The sequence below is a fragment of the Emydura macquarii genome, unplaced genomic scaffold (assembly GCF_026122565.2).
Source record: "Emydura macquarii macquarii isolate MOO-44397 ecotype Brisbane River unplaced genomic scaffold, CSIRO-AGI_Emac_v2 contig_1041, whole genome shotgun sequence".
Lineage (NCBI taxonomy): Eukaryota > Metazoa > Chordata > Testudines > Chelidae > Emydura > Emydura macquarii.
Window position 1 is genome coordinate 1,338,730 of NW_027131178.1, and position 19,420 is coordinate 1,358,149.

The window sequence follows — 19,420 nt, forward strand, 5'->3', positions numbered from 1 at the left end:
AAGTTACTCTGATTATACTGATGTGAGCGAGAGGAGACCCAAAGCCCAGAAACCTCAAATCAGTCTAGTTTCATGTGGTTTCTGGTTTTGGAAAAACATTTACACAATGGCGGTCTTGTCCTCCTGGTGAAATGCATACAGTCATGCCTGCTGTTGTCACTGCAGGGCTTACATAACTCCCATTAACTCGTATCTCGCACGAGGGAACTGTGGGGACAGATCTTCAGCTGGCAGAAATCAGCATAGCTCCACTGAAATCAATGGATCAATGTCAATTTACAGCAGCTGAGGGTTTGGCCCATAGTGCACAGAAAATCTTAGGCCAACTACCGTGGTTATGTTCTTTTATCTATTTGTTTAGGAAAAGGGACTTGAAAAAAATTGGAATGTTTCGGTCTCTTATTTGTTCTTTTCCGTCCCTGCCTCCCCACCCCCATCACAATATTATAGGACAAAATTCTTTGCCAGTGTAAACTGGCATAGTTCCATGAATGTCAAGGGAGTAGTTCTAATTTACACCAGCAAATTTGGCCCAGGGTTTCCAAAGCCTAACGCTACAGTAACTGTCTGTGCACCCTTGTTAAGTAAACACTGTACTGCCTGCCAGAGTCCTCTGTGACTTTTTACCCAGGAATCTCCTTCAAGAAGGGAAGGGGGAAAAAATCCCTTCTGTTTTTCATAATGACTAATCTTTTTTCCCCATTGGCATTCACCAGATGTTGCTTTGGATCAGAAGATAAATATTAAAATCTAAAAAGGAACAAAGCGGGCTGTTTACTAGATGGATTTTCTGATGTCTCGAATGCTTTAAAAAGATGTGGGAGGCAGATGCTTTGATACGCACGCTGATTGGGTTTCAAAACCCAGTGGAGCACTCTGCAGGTCAAATCACTCTGCGATCACCATCTTAGGAAATGGAAATCCTCCTTCTCCATAGCCATACAGGGGCCAACTCTGCAAAGCGCTAAGTGTCTTCTGGGAGATGGGTGGGTGAGGTTCTGTGGCCTGTGATGCGCAAGAGGTCAGACTAGATGATCATAATGGTCCCTTCTGACCTTAAAGTCTATGAGTCTGTGCTGAGCAGCATCAGGTCTGCACTGCTGTGGGATAATACCATGGCTCACCTGAAAAAGAGGCCAGCAAAATGCGCCTGGGATGAGTTGCCTTTTGTCTTGTTATCCAGCAGAGAATCGTCGTCACACAAGTATATATAAGGTACAACTCCTGACAGGCTGTACGCCCCTGCTGTGATATGGACATCACACTGGATGTATGTGGGCCCAGCCCCTTTGCAGTCTTCTGAAGGATGGGTCAGGCTACAGAGAATGGCCAAGGACGCTGCAAAGACAGAAGGAAAAATATACCCACCTATATAAGCATGGGCACTAACGCAAGTTAGCACCAGATGCTGTGCCACTGAAGTCAATGGGAGTTTTGCTATTGCCTTCCATGGCAGAGAGGTCATGGCTTTATTTTCCCACCCTAACCCTTTTGGACCCACAACCCTCTATCCTCATGATCAGTACGGTCCATTTGTCACTCCGCACATTGAGTTTGTGTGTGGATAGAAACAGAAACATAGATTAGGGTTGGAAGGAACCTCAGGAGGTATCTAGTCCAACCCCCTGCTCAAAGCAGGACTAACCTCAACTAAATCATCCCAGCCAGGGCTTTGTCAAGCTGCACCTTAAAACCCTCTAAGGATGGAGATTCTACCACGTCCCTAGGTAACCCATTCCAGTGCTTCACCACCCTCCTGGTGAAAAAGTTTTTCCTAATATCCAACCTAGGATATTAGGAAAAACTGGGATAGTTATGATCCTTTTATCCAGATGCTCTTTAGAATAAAATGGGCCCTGGTGGGAGACGAAGGCAAGCGGTGCTTAGCTAAGGGGGCAGATGTAACTGCTGTCTGAAGGAGATGGGCCACTGTTTGCTTGCTTCAGCATAGCAATACAGAATGTGCTCAGATCCTCGATTGTTCAGCTGAAAGGCAACATCCTCTTGACTATTGTTCCTGTGGCTGGATCAGCACTTCACAAAGAGAGTGTCATGCCCAACACATTGGGGGTCTGAGTGGGCTAATGCAATTAGCCTTTCACCATTTGGAGACCTCGGGTCACATCGGGGAAAGCTGTTGGGATGGAAAGCACAAGCTGACTGTGAAACTTTCACCAGGAAACATTGTCTGGTGCTAAAGTTCATTGCAGATTTGAAGCTCAGCCCTGGTTTAGTAAAAGGATGAACAGAGCTTTTCAAAGGACCGGATCTGGAGTGGATTTGGAACTTTTGCTTGGAATCTGTGTGAAACTTGAGGCTTTGAAAGACTAACTCAATGGGTGTGGGGGTTATTATTTGCTTTAAGAGGTTTGTTTGGTTTTTTAAGGGATGGGTTTTGTGAACTGAAGGTCAAGTGGAAAGAGGTTTATGGGCCTACGGCGACAGAAACCAGAGAACAAAATTCATTTAAAACCCTGAGAATTTCATATAGCTCTGGGAGGATCTCCAACATCAAAACAATGAATAGCTGAAAGGAAAGATGGTCTTGTGTCAGTCATTGTTTTTTGTAATACCATGGCCGTTAGGGGCCCTCATCAGGGAACAGGAGCAGAGCTGGTTGGGAATTTTTCAATGAAACTTTGTTGTTGTTGAAAATGCCGATTCACTGAAACCTTTTCACATGAAAGAGCCAGTTTTAACTTGAAAAAAAGTTTCCAAGGTGTCCCATACTGATGTTTTTTAAACAAAAAATTGCAATTTAATGGTTCAAAATTACTTTTCAGTTCAAAATTTAAGCTAATTATACTACAAAAATTGTTTTAATTAAAAAATGGTGGAAATTGAAACATTTCAAAATTTTCAAAACAAAATGTTTGATTGACATGAAGCCCCCAAAAATTCAGATTGTCAGATCGCAAATGTTTTTGAAATTTTGACTTTTTAACCTATTTAGGAATGAGAAACATTTCTGAAATCTCAAAAACGTTCATGGGACAGGAAACCCATTTTCCTCCCAGCTCTAATCAGGATCCCATTGTTCCAGGACCAATTCAAACACACACAAACTAAGCAGTCCCTGCCTCAAAGACCTCACAGTCCAGGCACAAAACAAGAGATAACCAGTAGATAGGACAGACCACAAGGCAGCAATGAGAAAATGCTGATCAGCATAAGGGAGCTGTATAACCATTGTTGAGTTTTTTGGTAGACATCATGGCAGAAGAGAGTTTTCAGGAAGGATCTGAAGGAGGGCAGAGGTTTATATGGAGTTCCTTCCACACATGAGGGACAGCAGGGTAGAAAACACAAAGGTGCTTGTTTAAAAATGTAATAATGGGTGATGGAGGCTGGGGTCATTGGCAGAGTAATGGACTGGAGAGGAGAATAATCAGTGTCTTGATACTGTATGAGAGATGATGAGTAGGGTGGGGACAGGCATTAAAAGCAAAGCGGTTTTAGGTAGGTTTATGTAGGTTATGTTTAATGCTGTGGTCAAAGGAAATGTATGCAAAGAGCAGGATGACATGCTCAGAGCAACAGGCCAGGAGAATGATCTTTGCAGCAACATTTCAAAGGGAATTAAGTAGAATGAGGTGGGATTTTTCAAGGCCATTAGTCAAGGCATGAGAGGATAAGGGCCTGGATGAAATATTTAGGTGTGTGGACAGAGAGGAAAGGCAGGATCTTAGAGATGATATGCAGGAAGGAGCAGCAAGATTTAGACAGTCTGGTTAAAGCACTAGACTGGAACTCTGGAGATCTGAGTGCAAATACTGACTCAGCTAACACTCCGTGGGTGACCTTCGGTTTCTTGCAGTGCCTGATTTTCAGAGGTGCACATCACCTCCATTTCCCATGGACTTCAGCTGGAGCTGGGGAAACTCAGCACCTCTGAAAGGGAGGCCCATGAGCTCTGTACCTCAGTTTCCCCATCTGTGAAACAGGAACACCACCACCTCCTTTCTCCCTCCCATCATTCATCTTGTTTATTTAAGATTGTGCGGTGAGTGCCGAGGACAATGGGGCTTTGATGACATTGAGGAACTCAAAGAACAAATGAAATACAAAATAATTAATAACAGCCATTCTAGAACTGAACCCATTGTTCCTCCAAACTTTGAGCTGAATCCTAATCTTTTTTTTTTTAAATCACATTTTTCAGAACCTCAAAAAAGTTGAGCATGCCTCTGTACTACCAACTTCCATCCAGGAGCAGAAGTACTTAAATATTACAATTAAAGCTATTCATGGCATATTTTCCTCTAAGCCAAACTCAAAGTAAACTTTGAAATTTCCCCCACAAGATCTGATTTAATGAGATTTCCAGCCAGCATAAATTCTGATAACCACTTGCCAAACAGAATAGAGAGACACAATGCTCCGGTAATTTGGGCGCTAGCTGGGATTTGGCAGGTCTCGTATTGGCTGATGGACTCAGTCACCTGCCTGAGAAAAACAATTGGCCGCACCCACTTCAGTTCGTAGCCTTTATCAGGGCCCGGTTTATTCTCCAACACACAAAAAAGAAACGTGGAAAAACAGCCCAAAATAATAGTACTGTTCCTAACCTAGATCATGAGGCCTTCTGGCTTAAAAATCAGGATCTTCCTCAATCTAAGGTTGTCTGCAGGGCCTTCTTGTCTTCTTGCAGTCTTCTGCTATAGCCACAGGAGTGTGTCTTTCCAGCCCTCTCCTGATCCCAGACTCCCTCATGGAGCTGGGACCCTCATTTATATCCCCTACCTGGGAAACATCAGTGCCAGCTCACCTGATGCTGTCCAACTGGGTCAGATGATTCTCAGCACTTGCCTGCAGTGTCCTCTTCAGAACAGAGCGGGCTGTTCTCCCATCCCCCAGCTCTTAAAGGGACTCACCACCCTGTTACACCTGGGTTCAAGTCCCTGCTATACCCCAGACTTCTTATGTGACTGTGGACAAGTCACTTCATCTCTCTGTGCCTCAGTGTCCTATCTGTAAAATGGGACAGTAGCACTGCCCTACCTTCCAGGGTCTTATGGGGATAAATATATTGTAGGTTGCAAGTTGTTCAGAAGCTACCGTAATGGAGATGTATGTGTCATGGACTGGGACAGAGATGGTCAGAGCAATGGAGGTCAGTCCTTGTGGTCCCAGCAAGAGGTCAGAGCCAAGAACCAGCTCCAAGAGTCAGAGCTGGAGCCAGAGTCAGGCCGAGGATTGGAGCCAGGGTCGGGTGGGGCACAGAAGCAGGGACCTGGAACAAGGCAGAAGGACAGGAATCAGGCGGGCATGAAGAGTCAAGAGGGCACAGTCTGATGTAGCACTCAGCCACGGATTCACTCAGTTGCTCCGAAAACTTCCTCTGCCTCCTTCTGATTTAAGTAGCAAATCTGAGCAAATCAGAGAGGTCAGACAACTGCTCCAATTAGAAGCTTCGTAGTCGGTGCTTCTGGTGAGCTAGGGCCAACCAGCCCACATTTCCTGCTGGTGCCAACAAACCGCTGGGTGGTGGCTGCAGTCTGAGGACGGCTTTGGGACCCAAGTTAGAGACCTGAGATCCCACACATAACCTGCCAGCCCTTAGAGTGCCCTTTGGGTGTTAGTGGGGTGGGTTTCCTGGTGTGTCTCTTGTGGATGGTCTTTAGCAGGTCAGGAGCATGGATGTTTTCTGTGGGGTCCCAGGAGCATTCTTCGGGACTGTAACCCTTCCAAATCAATCAAATATCAGAGTTTACCGCATCTCGTTCTGGCATCAAAGCTCTCATGGATGACATATTTATCGTGACTTTGAACACATAGCAGCAGCAGCAGGACGTTTGGGAGTGGTGAGCAAACAGGTGCTGTATACGGGGATTCAGAAGCGACATATGAAAAAACAGGTGGATTCGAAGGGATCAGGGCAGGACAAGTTCAAAGGTGACCGACCTGATTTTGTGGCATGTTTGGTAGGGACCCAAGAACTGGTAATCTTGTTTATGAGCCTGGCCTGTTATAGCGTTCCCTGTTTATGGCTTCCTGCTTGTTGGGAGGTATCCCCTGAGCTGAGGTTTATCATGTCAGGATAAGCAAGTGTTGGCAGGGGGCCATGCCCGGGAAGTTATGAGGCTTAAAGGTGTTTCAGATTTCAGGGTCCAAGCCCATCACTTCTGTGTAGTGTTCTCTCTTCTGGGACCAAGTGTTGGCATTGCTATTTTTAGTTCCTGGACACCCGAAGATTGCAAAGTTGTGATGTGAAAAAAACACAGAGTTCACCAGAGCTGTAGCTTGACCTTATGCAATTATTCTAAATTTTTATGGATGGTGTATACCTGGATGGAGTACCTGCCCCTTTTCCGATAGTAGCACAATTCCTCAAAGGTAGTTTTGATTACCTGGAGTCTTTTGTCCAGGATCTCATAATTCTGTTCCGTGAGTAAGAGTTTCCAGAAGTAAAAGGCACATTTGCTGCTAGGGGCCATGTCTCTGGGAAAGTACTGCCCCAGTTGCCACATTGGAAGTGTCAGCTTCAACAATGAAGGCTTGCGCAGTGGATGGATTAGACATGGTAAATGCAACCTTCAGTTGCTCAAAGGCCTGGTAGGCCACAGGAATTTGATATTATTGAGGAGCAGAGTAGTGAAGGGGACCGATGCGCTCTAAGAACTTCAAGATAAATCACCCATAGAAATTAATGAATCCCAAGCAGCGTTGTAGTTCTCAGATATTCTATGGAGCTGCCCACTCGAGGACCACCTTCACCTTATGATGATTTATCTCGCTATCCTCAGGGGATAGGATGAACCCCAAGAATTCTATGGAGTCCTAAACAAAAACACACTTCTCCAACTTGGTGTACAGGCCATGTTGGCGTAGCCTTCCAAGGATGGAAGGGACATGCATGGTGTGTTTTCTCAGCACTATCTGAAAAAATAAGTATGTTGTCCAGGTATATCACCATGCGTTGGTCCAGAATGTCCTGGAACATGTCGCTAATAAAATGTTGGAACATGGCAGGGGCACCGGTCAAAACAACAGGCATCACGAGATAGTCAGTGTCCATAGTGGGTTTGAAAGGCAGTCTTCCACTTGTCTCCAGCTCTAAAACATACTAGAGTATATAACCCTCGGAAGTCCAGCTTTACATATATCTGGGTGGACCCCATATTGTCCAATAGTTTAGGGATTAGAATACATTGGCTAAGTCACTGTACTTGGGCAGAAGTCGAGGTTCGGCATCAGTGGGCAAGTCTGTTGGACCAGTTACCCCAGCTTGCAACTGTTGGGGCTCTACAGGTTGCTCCCTATTTCCCAGGGTCAAGCAGTGCTGTTGACAATATTCTGGAGAGAAGCTGACCTTTAGTTTGTGCCAGTGGATGAGTTTATTACGGAGGGTCAGCTAAGAAATACCCAGGATCAGGGGAAAATACAAGGAGTGAATAGCACTGAACTGTTGGGTCTTTCTGTGCCCTTTCATAATGACTTCCAGGGGAACATTCTCTGTGGCCACCAGACTAGAGAATAGGGGGAACCCATCAACCATGTCTGCTAGGTCCAGAAGGAGCCTGGGCCTTAGAGGGATCTTCAGGGTCTGGGCCTCATGCAGGCTGTTAAAGTTATCTCTGGTACCTAAGTCAATGAGAGTCTGCTGTGTAGGGATTGAAAGGGGCTACTCTGGGACAGGTAGCTCATCCAGTAGTTGTTAATGTTGTGTTGATTGGCAGAGTTCAGCACATGTTCTGGATAGGACCACGGCTCAAGACTCAGGGGAACATTTTGTCAAGGTCCCCAGGCCAGTCCCCTTCACGAGGCCTGGTCTAGCCCATTTTCCTGAGTCTCTAGGTTTGGATTCTTCATGAGGCCACCAGAGATATCATGAACCAGTTTGCCACAATAGAAACACAGGTGAAGACCAGTTGACCAAGATGACCTGCACCTGCTTGACTTGAGAAGCAGGACTCAATAGCAGGAGGTGCGACTATGACAACACCCTTCGTCTTTTTTCCCCACTGCTCATGCAGCTAGTTATCAATCTGGGCCTACCTTGGTCTGGATGGATGAGTCTGTTTGAAGGCGAAGCAAGAACAAGAGACGGCACTGGTTCCTGAAACCTCAAAATTTGCAATGATCCCCACTGAAGCACTCCACGAGGGTGATGACAGGTCCTGGCTCAGGGGGTGATGTGGCTGGCTGGGGGTGAAGCACATTGTTCTCTGCACAGAACTGATGGACTTGCTCCTGCAGTGCCTGATTCTCGACAACCAGCTGTGCTGTTTTATGCTTTGGTGTTTCTTGAGCATCTGCCATACAAGATCTCACTCCAACACAGGGTTAATTAACAAACTCCAGCTTTATTGTGGCTGCTTACAATATGGTTTCTTCATCCGTATGGCTTCTCAGACAGTTGCCCAGGAGGTGTCACTTTCAAGCATTTCCCCCCAGGAAACAATATGCTGCCTAAGTGTGTCTGCTACACTTTCATATTGTTACATCCCTTCTCTTTTAAAGAAAATTGTCAAACGCCTCAGGAATAACTGATAAGATAACCTAACATATTCCTTTCAGATGCTGACTATTCCTACAGTGACTACATTCATTCACTTATCAGTTTGTCTAGCTATATACCTGTACAACTTGGAAGTCCATCACACAGAATCCCTCAGATGAGCAGGTGTTTAAACAATCAACCCTCCTCTAGCACAGTATAGGTCACTAGTGCCTCCCTGGTGCTCTGTTCCTCTAGTCTGGTCAACCACAATCTCTGTGCTTAGTGTTTCTGGAGTCTCCGTCAAAACACTCTCTTCCTCCTGTCTTTCCTCTGATATGCCCCAACACTGCCCACCTCTAACAACTCGGACTCAGGAGTCTCCTTCTGTAGAACCCTAAGATGTGTGTTGTTCAGACTGTCCTTAGAGGTTTCTTTTATTTTCCTGAGGTGCATATGGTTTTGCCTCACTATCTGTTCATTGTCCATTTGTACGTGATATGATCTTCGGTTTCCTGGTTGCATCACTGTAGCTTTGTGCCATAACTTACCATGTTTTGTTAATGGTTGTATATGCATTTTGTCACCTGGCTCCGGATCCAGCAGATCTCTTGTGGATCTGTTGTAACAACACACTTGTCTTTTTTGTTGGTTTCTCTGTAGTTGTGAAGTAACTGAATACCTTGACTCTAATAATCTTCTGCTTGTTGGCAAGAGTGTCTTTGTTCTCTGGATCATCAATCTTTGGACCAGACTAGAATGCAGGCCTTGCAAGAGAGTATTCCTGTGTAGTAGTGCTAAGTATGGGTCAGCCTCTGCAGTTTTTGCTTTTTTCCAGTTTCTTAGCATTGCTGATTCCACTTTGCCATTGCTTTGAGGATACCCTGATGAAGGTATTATGTGATCAAAATCCCAGTCCTTATTGAACTTCCAGAACTCTCCTGAAAGAAACTGTGGCTCATTTTCAGAACACACTATAACCATTATCCTGTACCATGCAAAGTGCGTTTTTACCTTCCATGTGACTGTTCAGAATCCTGTGTCTGGTAAATAGTCTATCTCCCAGAAACTGGAAAAATAGTCTACAATTATTTTGTATCCTTTGTCTTCAAAGGTAAACAAATTCACCTTTGCCCATGGTTATTCTGGAATTTCATGTTGCCACAGAGTTTCTTTCAGTTGATGGTCTTCCCAAGATCTGCCTACATCACACTTTTTCACGAATGTTCATAATTGCTCATTCATTTTTGGCCAGTATATATTCTCTTTGGCTCACCTTAAGCAACCTCAATTCCCAGATGTAATGAATGAACTTTGTGCATAATCTCATTCCTAAAAGCTGCTGGAAGACCTGCTCTTTCTCCCTGAAATATAACGCCATTCTGTACACATGACTCATCTCTTATCTGAAAGAATGGTGTTCTCTCTTTAGGTGCTTGGTCTTTTCTTGCTGACCATCCTTAAAGAATAATGGGTTTCAATATCTGAAGCATTCTGTCTTGCTCTTTACCTCTCTCAGCCTTTTGTAAATACTGTACATATCTATTGTCTCCATCTCAGCCTCCATGGATTCCTCTTTCCAGGATTCTGGCAGGTATGCACAGCTCAAGGGGTCTACCAACACCAAGTCTCTGCCTGCATAGTACTGCAGTCATATCTTCATCCGCTGTAAGTGTTTTGGTGCACTTGTAATGGCTTTCTCCAAATGCTTTTGAGAGGTTTATGATCAGAGTGTATGCCCACAGTGTGTTCGTTAAGTGCAGTGGTGGATTTTTGCCATTCCAGAGAGTATTGCTAACAACTGTTTCAATTTGAGCAGAGCCCTTCTCTGTCACGGACAATGTACTGCTGCAAATGCAACAGGCTGTCCTCCTTGCAGCATGGTATCTCTTAGACCCAACTTGGATGTGTCATATTGCAGCATCAAGGGTTCTTCTGCATTGTAATATATCAAAATGGGACGTTTCCCAATGTTCTTTTTATTTCCAGAATGCTTGCTTATCCATCCATTCCCATAAGAGGTCTCAATGAGTCACTTGTCTCAGATCTTGCAGCTCTCAGACAGATGGTTGAAAAACTTTGCTAAATAACTGACCATTCCCAGGAGTCCCCGGAAGATCACTGGATCTGGGCATTTCTCTAACTGCTCTTAATTTTTCTGGGTCTACTTTCAGGACTTTGGAGGTCAACCAATGTCCAATTTATGGCAACTCCATTACTCTCAACTTGAGCTTGCCCAAGTTCAATTTAATATTTTTTCTCTGCATCTCTCTAAAAAAAATGTAATAATTTGTAGTCATGATCTCGTTAAACTTGTTCTGGATTGTCATTCCCACCCACTATCAACACATCATCTGGTATTGTCCAGATTCCTGTCAGGCCCTCCAATACTTGGGGCAGTCTGCCCTGGAATACCTCTGGTACCGAATTGATTCCTTTTGGCATCCTTAACCATCAGTACCTCCCAAATGAAGTTGCGACGGTTGTCAGGTAACTGGATTTTTCATCCAATTCAATGTGTCAGAATCCACTTTTTACATCACATTCTGTAAAATATCTCTGTTTAGACAGATCTGGTAAAATGTCCTCAATTGTAGGCAGAGGGGAACGACGCCATTTCAAAGCTTTGGTTAAAGTCTTTTGGTCTATGAATAGTCTCCACTTTCTGGATGGCTTTTTTACCACCACACAACTGCTTATCCAGTCTGTGCTCTTCTCTACAAGTGGAATAATTCCACAATTCTGTAGGATCTGCGGTTCATCTTTCAGTGGCTGTAGTAATGCAGTGGGTACTTTTCTTTTTGGCAATTTAACAGTCTTCACACTGGTGTCAGTCTCTATTTTATAAACACCATCTAGCCATCCATCTCTCTGAAACAAATCTCGATACTCCTCCTGTATCATCGCCTGGTCCCAGGTAATATCATCCAAGGTATCTTTAGTACTCTTGCTATCCATTTTTATTGTGTCCTGGAACTGTACTTTTATCCAGTTCCTGTCTTAGGCAGCCTTGTTGCCCAGAAGTGGTACTGCTCTCATCATCTATGACCACAAAGCCCAGCTGTATTCTTGCGTTCCTTGGATTTCCTAATTTAATGTTACATTTCCCCAATGGGCTTTAATTTGGTATGGTTGTACGTAGTGAACAGCTGGTTAGTCTCTTCCAACAATATGTCTGGGTTAAGACTGTAGCACAAGTTGTAACATTATCCCCATCAATCTAACTGAAATTGTATCACTTTCTTCCCAAGTAGCATGGCTGCATACAACAAGGCTGGTGCTTACTAGGATTTTCTTGCACTGTGTTTGCCATTTCTTTGGTCACTCATACAATGTCCTCATGCTCACAGTTGCTCTCTTTCATTATTATGTGTACCTTGGATCTGCTTTTCTTCTCTGAAAAAAAACACTTGGCTGCCAAATGATTAAAGTTGTCAGAGAGAGATGGCATTTTTTCACACAAGCTGGACACTTTTCTCTCTGTCTTTCATGTTTTCTCCCACAGTACTTGCATGTGTCTGTAGTGTTGTCATCTACTGATGATATGTCCGGTTTTGATGTCTCTTTCTTATGTATTGTGTTGACAGTTTCTGCTGGCTGCCCTTCCAGGTTCTAATCCTCTTTTTGGATAGCTCCGATGCCCTGCATATCTCCAAGCTTTTCCCCAAAGTCAAGTCAGCTTCCCTCAGCAACCACTCTTGCACTTGTGAGTTTCATATCTGGTCACACAACCCGGTCTCTTATCAATTAATCTTTAATAGTCCCAAAACTGCAACTGGCTGCTAGTACTTTTAAATCAGTGCTGTACTCATCTGTATCCTCCCAAGCTGCTGGATCCCAAGTCAAGAAATGACATCTTCCCACCATTGCATTCTTCATTTCCTGCTGGTCCCTGGCGGTCTAAGGATTGGCTAGGAACACACAGACCCAGATTCAGGACCCATGATCCCTCACAAGTAAGTACCTTAGATAGATAAGCAGCAAGCTCAAAATCAAAATGAAACTCATGTGCCATGATCTAAAAAAGGATTCCACTGGTGGAATCATCTGAAGGCTTTTTTAAAAAAAATTTGTAATCTGTCTTAGAAGACCCTTTCCCCTGAAAACATCCCTGTCCTGTTTTCCTGGATCCCAGTAGGTTACCAACAGTGATGGACCCAACCTTCACAGTTTAGCACCAGAATTCAGAGATGTTCTGATCAAGGGCTTTGTGCTGGGCCAATACCTAGTTACAAATATTATAAGGGTGACAATACCAAACCTAAAGAAGTTCAAAGGGCAGCTGCAGATCTATCCAGCAGCTGCTGAAAGAGCCCTAGGCCCAAAGAGCCGATCACCGATTGTACCACTGCACACAGAACAGACTGCAGAGCATGAAGTTAACAAATGATCTATCAAGAAGAGAGAGAGACCTGTCAGGATCACCAAGTCCAACTTCTGTCTACAAAGAATGGTTCCCAAGACATAGTTTTGCCACCATCTATTCCACAGCCTACCTCTCACAGTCAGGAAGCTTTTCCCTAATAGTCAGTATATATTTTTTCCCTTTCTTAATTTCATTTGTAAATCTGAAGAGGTCATTGCCACCATCTAACCTGACCTCCTGCACAATGCAGGGCAGAGAACGGCACCTGATAAAGGGCAGAATTTGAACTCATCAGACATGGGTGCTACTGAAATTCAATGGCCACATCATCTCACCTCAAACTACCCACTTTGGCTTTGTCTTCGTTAGCACTTTTGTCAGTCAGGGGTGTGAAAAAACACACCCTTGACCAACATACATTCTACTGACAGAAGCGCTGGTGTGGGCAGCACTATGTCCTACCACTGCTCATTGGGGGTTGTTGTACTCGGTGTGTTGGTCACCGATGTTTATCAGTGTAGGCTGCGTGCGTGTGTCCCTGTGTAGATGCTGTCCCAGCTCTGATCAGGAAACTGAGATGGCTCTCACGATCGAATGAGTCGACACGACCACAGATTAGCTGAGTAACGAAGGCGCCCAAGCGAGGTTTATTGCGTGCGGCACAATGAGAAATGACTTACAGAGTATCTCTGGGTCAGTTTCATATCGGCGGCATTACAATGGTCTCAGCCCAACGGTGGGACTTTCCGTTATCCCCTAGACCGGACACCGGTATTCCCCCTGACATCCTCTTTTATACACTGTTACATACACTTTCGTTCTGCCCCCTTTCACATAGGTAGTTGCCACCCTCCTGACGTAGGCTAATACCACCTTTTTCCGTTGATTGGCTGATTTGGGCACCGCCACTCCATGTATTATTTCTACCCATCAAAGTGTCATTTCAGAGAGTTAGTATCTTGGTACCTCTTATACCTACTACATATTTTAGTACTATTTTGGCAGTCTTACAACCTTGCAGAATCAGCACTTTCCTATACCAGTCTCAGTTAACTTGAGTGACCCCTTATACTTCTGTTCACTCGGCTTTTTCCATTTAGGCCTTAGCCTGTTTTACAGGCCTTAAGCTCTCACTTCTTACTACAGGGGTGATTTAATTATGCCAAGCGGGAGAGCTCTCTCCCATCGGTATAGAGTGCCCACATGGGAAACCTTACAGCAGTGCAGCTGCAGTGGTACAGCTGTGCCACTGTAAGCTCTGTCATGTAGACATAGCCTTAGACATACTATTTCTCCCTGTTGTCCTTAGTTATACTTCCTCTTTGGCCCAGCCTAAATCATTCACTCTCCTCTCTGTGTTTAAACCCTACAAACAAACAAACCAAGTAGATTTCCCTCCTTCTTCCCTCCATTACCACTCAGCCAAACTATGCCTATTTCTCTCTTTTAATCTTTGCTCAGTCTAAATCCTTTCAGCATTTTTGCTGCTCTTCTCTGAACATCCTTCACTTTCTCCGCTGTAGTTTTGGGAATGAGATGCCCAGAATTTGAAAACAAACATCCCAAGCGCAGTTGCACCAAAACCCTAGAGAGAAGGTTGTTTCCATGTGCCATGACATCTCTGTATATGTAGCCCTAAATCTTTCTTCCCCCTCATATCATTGTGCAAATTCACCTACATTTTTAAGAAGCTATCCCACTGGATTAGCCTGTGCTAAAAAAAAAAAAACAGCCTCAGATAGCAGCTTTTTGCAAAATACTCCCTTACAAACCTCACATTTGACTGCCAAATGAATCTCAAAACTGACTGACTCACCTGCCTAGCGATTCTTGCTATTCTCACATCCTTCCTCTCGGTCCAATTCCAGGTGGCGCACAGCATCAGAATTCAGAGATGTTCCGAGTAAAAGCTTTGTGCTGGGCCAATACCTCGTTACAAATACTATGAGTGTGAGCAGAACAGCATCCCCACTGTACTTTGCACTAATCCACACCCAGGCAGGGAGGATGGTGATTGAACAAGCAAGAAAACTTTAGAGCTGGTAGAAAACAGCCAATTATTTTTCACCAGAAATTTGTGTTTTAATTATTTTTTTGTTTTGTTTTATTTGCCTCCACCCCCACCCTCCAGAAAAAATGTGGGATTTTCAATGAAAAACACAAGACCAAAAACAAAAAGTGGGGAAAAAACCCACAAAACCGTTTTCAGAAAAAATTTCCAGTTTTTGGTTTCTCATTTAATAAACCTGAACAACCAGAATGAAAGTTTTCTGCAAAAAAAAAAAAAAAAATTTTGCTTGAAAAGCTAATTTCCAGTAAATCTCCAGCAGCTCTAGAAAATCCCCTAGTGCTTACTTGAGGGATCTCTCCAGATTAGAAGAGACGTAAAACACCTAATTTGGGCAGTGCCAGGAACCAGTCTATCTTCGGTACTTGTATGGCCCCCGTGATATAGTATCTGAGAGCCTCACAGCCTTTAATGTATTTATCTTCCCAACAAACCTGTGCAGGGCCCCCACATTAGGGGGAAAAAAGGGTACATTTTATCAGGGTGCAGAAGGCCTGGGGGCCCGACCCAGGCTGCAACCCCCAATACCATGAAGAAAAAATTGTTCACGGCTCATGAGATTGTATGTATGAGATAAAGGATTGTGGTATGTGTGTGGGAGGGGGCCCATGTTACAAGTTTGTACTGGACCCGAAAAAATTATGCTTGGGCCCTGAACCGGTGCAGTAGGGAATCACCATGTTTTACAGAGAGGGAACTGAAGCACAGATAGACTTCAGTTATGTGCCCAAGATCACACAGGAAATCTGTGGCAGAGCAGGGGATCTGGAACTCCTGAGCCTCAGGCTAGTGTCCGGCTGACCATCTTTCCTCCCCGCACTGTGGCTAAATACAGCATTTCACTCCTCATCTCTTCTCAGCTCAGATGCCATTCTTCCCAGGGCTGAGCTTACCCAGAAGGGAGGTCCCTGCTACCAGATGCATTGCTGGACACTGGCATGAGTTTTGGTGGCGCTGATGTGGCTGGCCCATCTCATCTTAGAGGACTTCATCATAATAGAGAAGGAGCCACATTCGCCGCCCACAGAACCTTTTCCAAAAGGTTTGATCCGGTGAGAGAATGGTCACAGGTTGCACCATTCCCTCTTGAACATCCCTGATGTAAATGTCACAGACATGGCATAGACTGAGGTTCCAGCATTACACGCCCAGAGCTGCAGGCTGCTATTCTACATAAAAACACGCGAAGGGTAGGGGTGTCTTTCTGCAGCAGGATGTGATGCAACAGAGGAATGCATCCAGTTCATCAGTTCCAGGCACTGGTCATAGCCAGGAAATGCCAAAGGAGCTTCTACTCTGTAGGCATGTGCCTCTTTGAAATGTAGCCAAGGCCCTGAATCATGTCCCCTAGGCCTCTCTATGCATCTGGTCTCCCTGAACCGCTGCAGTGGCTAGGAACCTCTCTGCTAAGCTAATGAGGCTAGCAAAGGGAAGTTCTGCATGCTGATGGCTCATTACTCTACTAGGTAGGGGATGGCCAACACGGCACGAATATAAAACTCCCAGAGAATAGCACTAGGGGAGAATAGCAGGGGTGAGGCTAGATTTAAAAGATCTTTAGCAGTCATCTAATACAACTATAATCAAAATATGAATATCGGGCTAATTTAGCATTTGGGGTATGATTGCGAGATATGAAAGCATCTGTGTCTGTGCATATGAACAGACATTTTATATATTTGTGTTTATGTGCCTATATCATCCTGGCAAATATCTACTCACCCACAAAACCAGGGTGACTGTGGGGTTGGGTTTTTTTTTTGTTTGTTTGTTTGCCTGTTTTTTCTGGTCAAGCAAAATATTATTCTACTCTAAGTATAACAGATCATCACTGGTAAAGCGTAGATGAGAGAGAAGTTAGCCTTCTCAGAAGCATATATGGTAGGATACAAGATAAGATAAGATATCTTAATTCAACAAGAGCTGGGCAATGAACGAGGAAAGGTCTTATTTATCTCTTTAGTGGGATAGTGCCACCTACCCAACTCAATTCCCCAAACTAAATAACCAAGAAAGTCTGATTCATTCAATCAGCATTCACTTGCTGACATCTAGTGCCCATTTGAAGTATTGTCAGGAGGAGGATATTCTCTCCACCGCATCCATCGCTCAAAACACAGTGAATTTAGAAACTCCGTTCTTCATGTTTTCATTGTTTCAATCATTTTTATTGTATTTTATTCCATTTTTTTTCTTGATTAACCAGTCTCCCCCTTCCTTCACCGCCGTATTCAAGCACTGAGTCTTTAACATGAGAAATCCCAGTTTCCAGGACAGCGCTTGAAGGACAGTTCTTAGGACTGTTCCCAAATCATGTTTAAATAGTGATTGTTTACAGTATCGCAGGCTCCCCCCACCCACCTACGCACTTTTATTTTTGAGATTGCTTGAGGACAAACCCAGAGGATGAGGCAAAACGACAATTCCATGAGTTGGCAGGCACAGATACTCTTGTAGCATGTCTCCACAGGGTGGGAGGGATTTACAGATCCATGGAGGGGCAGGGCCCATGGATTTTGGACTGCAGGGAGGTCTGTAGAATTTGAAGAAATACTACAGATCTCAGGGTATTCATGTAGCCCTTCCAAGCTGCTCTTTGGGCTGCCCTTAGAATAGCTTGGAGGTACTTACATTGTAAGCTCTTCGGGGCAGAGACCATCACTTTGCCATATGTCTGTACACTGCCTAGCACAAAGGGGTCCTGGCCTGTAGGTGCTACTGCAATGCCAATAACAATATGCTACATGCACGCATTCATGCCATAGCCCCGTCCCACACCATTCCCTACCTCCTGCCATCGAGAGAGGGAAGGTGCAGAGAAGGTGCTGGTGCTTCCACGGAATTTTTCCCATGGCGATGATGCTGCAGAGACAGGCTGTCATACAGCCACATACCGTCTCTCATCTCATCTCTCACACACTCACAAAGCAATGGCCATGTGGTGTTTCCAACTGTGGGGCCAGAGAGGGCCTGATTCAAAGCCCGTTACTATCAATAGAAGGATTCCCACTGATGTCAGAGGGCTTTGGAGGAGGGTCAGGATGTGGTGGCTGGTGCCATGTTTGGCGCTCTCGCTTCTCCCTGGCAGTTTTAGGGTCATCAGAGGTGCCTCTGCATCTCCTCACTCACTCTGGTATTTTTTTGCAAGGGGGATTCAGGAAATTTGGTTTGAGGGAGGGGACAGATTTTAGGAGGGTTCTTTATCCAGCCCAACATTTTAACTGACCGTCCAAGCGCGGGGCGAGGCAGCTCACACCAGTCACCGTCGCATCACCCAGAATTTCACAGGCAGCGCCACAGATGGTCACGGAGGTGTTTCCTGGAGAAAACCCAGTTCCATGCACGTGTACGGCCCCTGCACCAAGGCCACCTAGGAAGAGAATAGAGAAAGGGATTTACAACAGAGCTTCATGACTGGCCATTGATGAGACCAGCCTGGAGTTGCAGCATCAATTTACAAGGGCTTCAACATCTACCTTTTCACTATGCATTATGGGTAAGAGAAAGGCCATCACAGATGTGCCTCAGCTATCCATAACTAATACTTGGGGCCAAATCAACTCTAGACACTGCATCTTGCGCAGCTCTACATAGGGTGAGGAGTGGTTGCGATGATGCACTGCTCTTAATGCCCCAGCCATGGACAGAACGTAATGACTCCACATACCCAGGGGATGAAATACACCCCAAAGGGAAGTGGGAGTAGGCAGGCCCATAGCCCTACACTCCAGCCTATGAAGATAGCAAGGCACTCTGGGTAATCAGGCTACATCGCCCACAGGCATAGTGCAATCGGTGTGCTTTCTTCACATTCCTTGGAGCTCCCACTTGGGTAATGCAGCTCCGCATAATCCTAGTGTAAGGCAGTGACATCATACCACAACCTGGTGTAATGCCTGCCATCTTGGTCCCTACTGAAGACTACCAGGGGCCTCCACAGCTAAAGATGTAACCTCTAGATCATGAATTAAAGGACTAAGTCCATGTGATGGAAACTGTAGCAGGGTCTAGACGGGACACGGAACAGTGGGTTACACTGACTCTTCGCATTTTTATAGCACACTACAAAACAAATTTCTCACCACACTACTGTGAGATAGAGAATGCTATGGGCTAAAGGTCTCATGTGACCAGAGATTCTGGGTGCTCGACTTGAGATACATCAAAGACAACTGATTCCCAGGGGGTGAATGGCTCTACACTTTCTGAAAATCAGACCTCTTACAGGTGTCTGAAGGTGGACACCCCAAAAATCACTTTTGAAAATCATGCCCCCTGCAGTTTCAATGTGGTTTTTCCAGAAGGGTGTTTAAACACTGAATGTACAGGATTCAGAGCTCAATGTAGCAAGGAAACCAGACTCACAAAACTTGGTATTTATCCTAATGAATGACCTGCACAGTGAAAAATGTATCTTGCTACTATTTAAATGATAAAATGCAGCAAGAAAACAATCAAACAGGCACTAAGAGAAGTCACCAAAGTTAAACCATATTGCAAAAATTAACCACTTGTAAGCACTTAGCACTAATGTATCTTCCATTAG

The 19,420-nt window shown here is 44.7% G+C and overlaps 1 protein-coding gene across 7 annotated transcripts in view; it reads right to left on the minus strand.

The window, feature by feature from the left end:
* Positions 1–19,420, minus strand: part of PKHD1 (PKHD1 ciliary IPT domain containing fibrocystin/polyductin) — a 366,705-nt gene that overhangs the window by 267,265 nt on the left and 80,020 nt on the right. For all 7 annotated transcript variants that reach the window (XM_067544968.1, XM_067544965.1, XM_067544964.1 and 4 more), the window contains 2 exons: positions 18,101–18,244; positions 1,125–1,338 (listed from right to left, as the gene is read on the minus strand). In XM_067544968.1, coding sequence (XP_067401069.1) covers positions 1,125–1,338; positions 18,101–18,244 — 358 coding nt within the window. The remainder of the gene's footprint in view (positions 1–1,124; positions 1,339–18,100; positions 18,245–19,420) is intronic.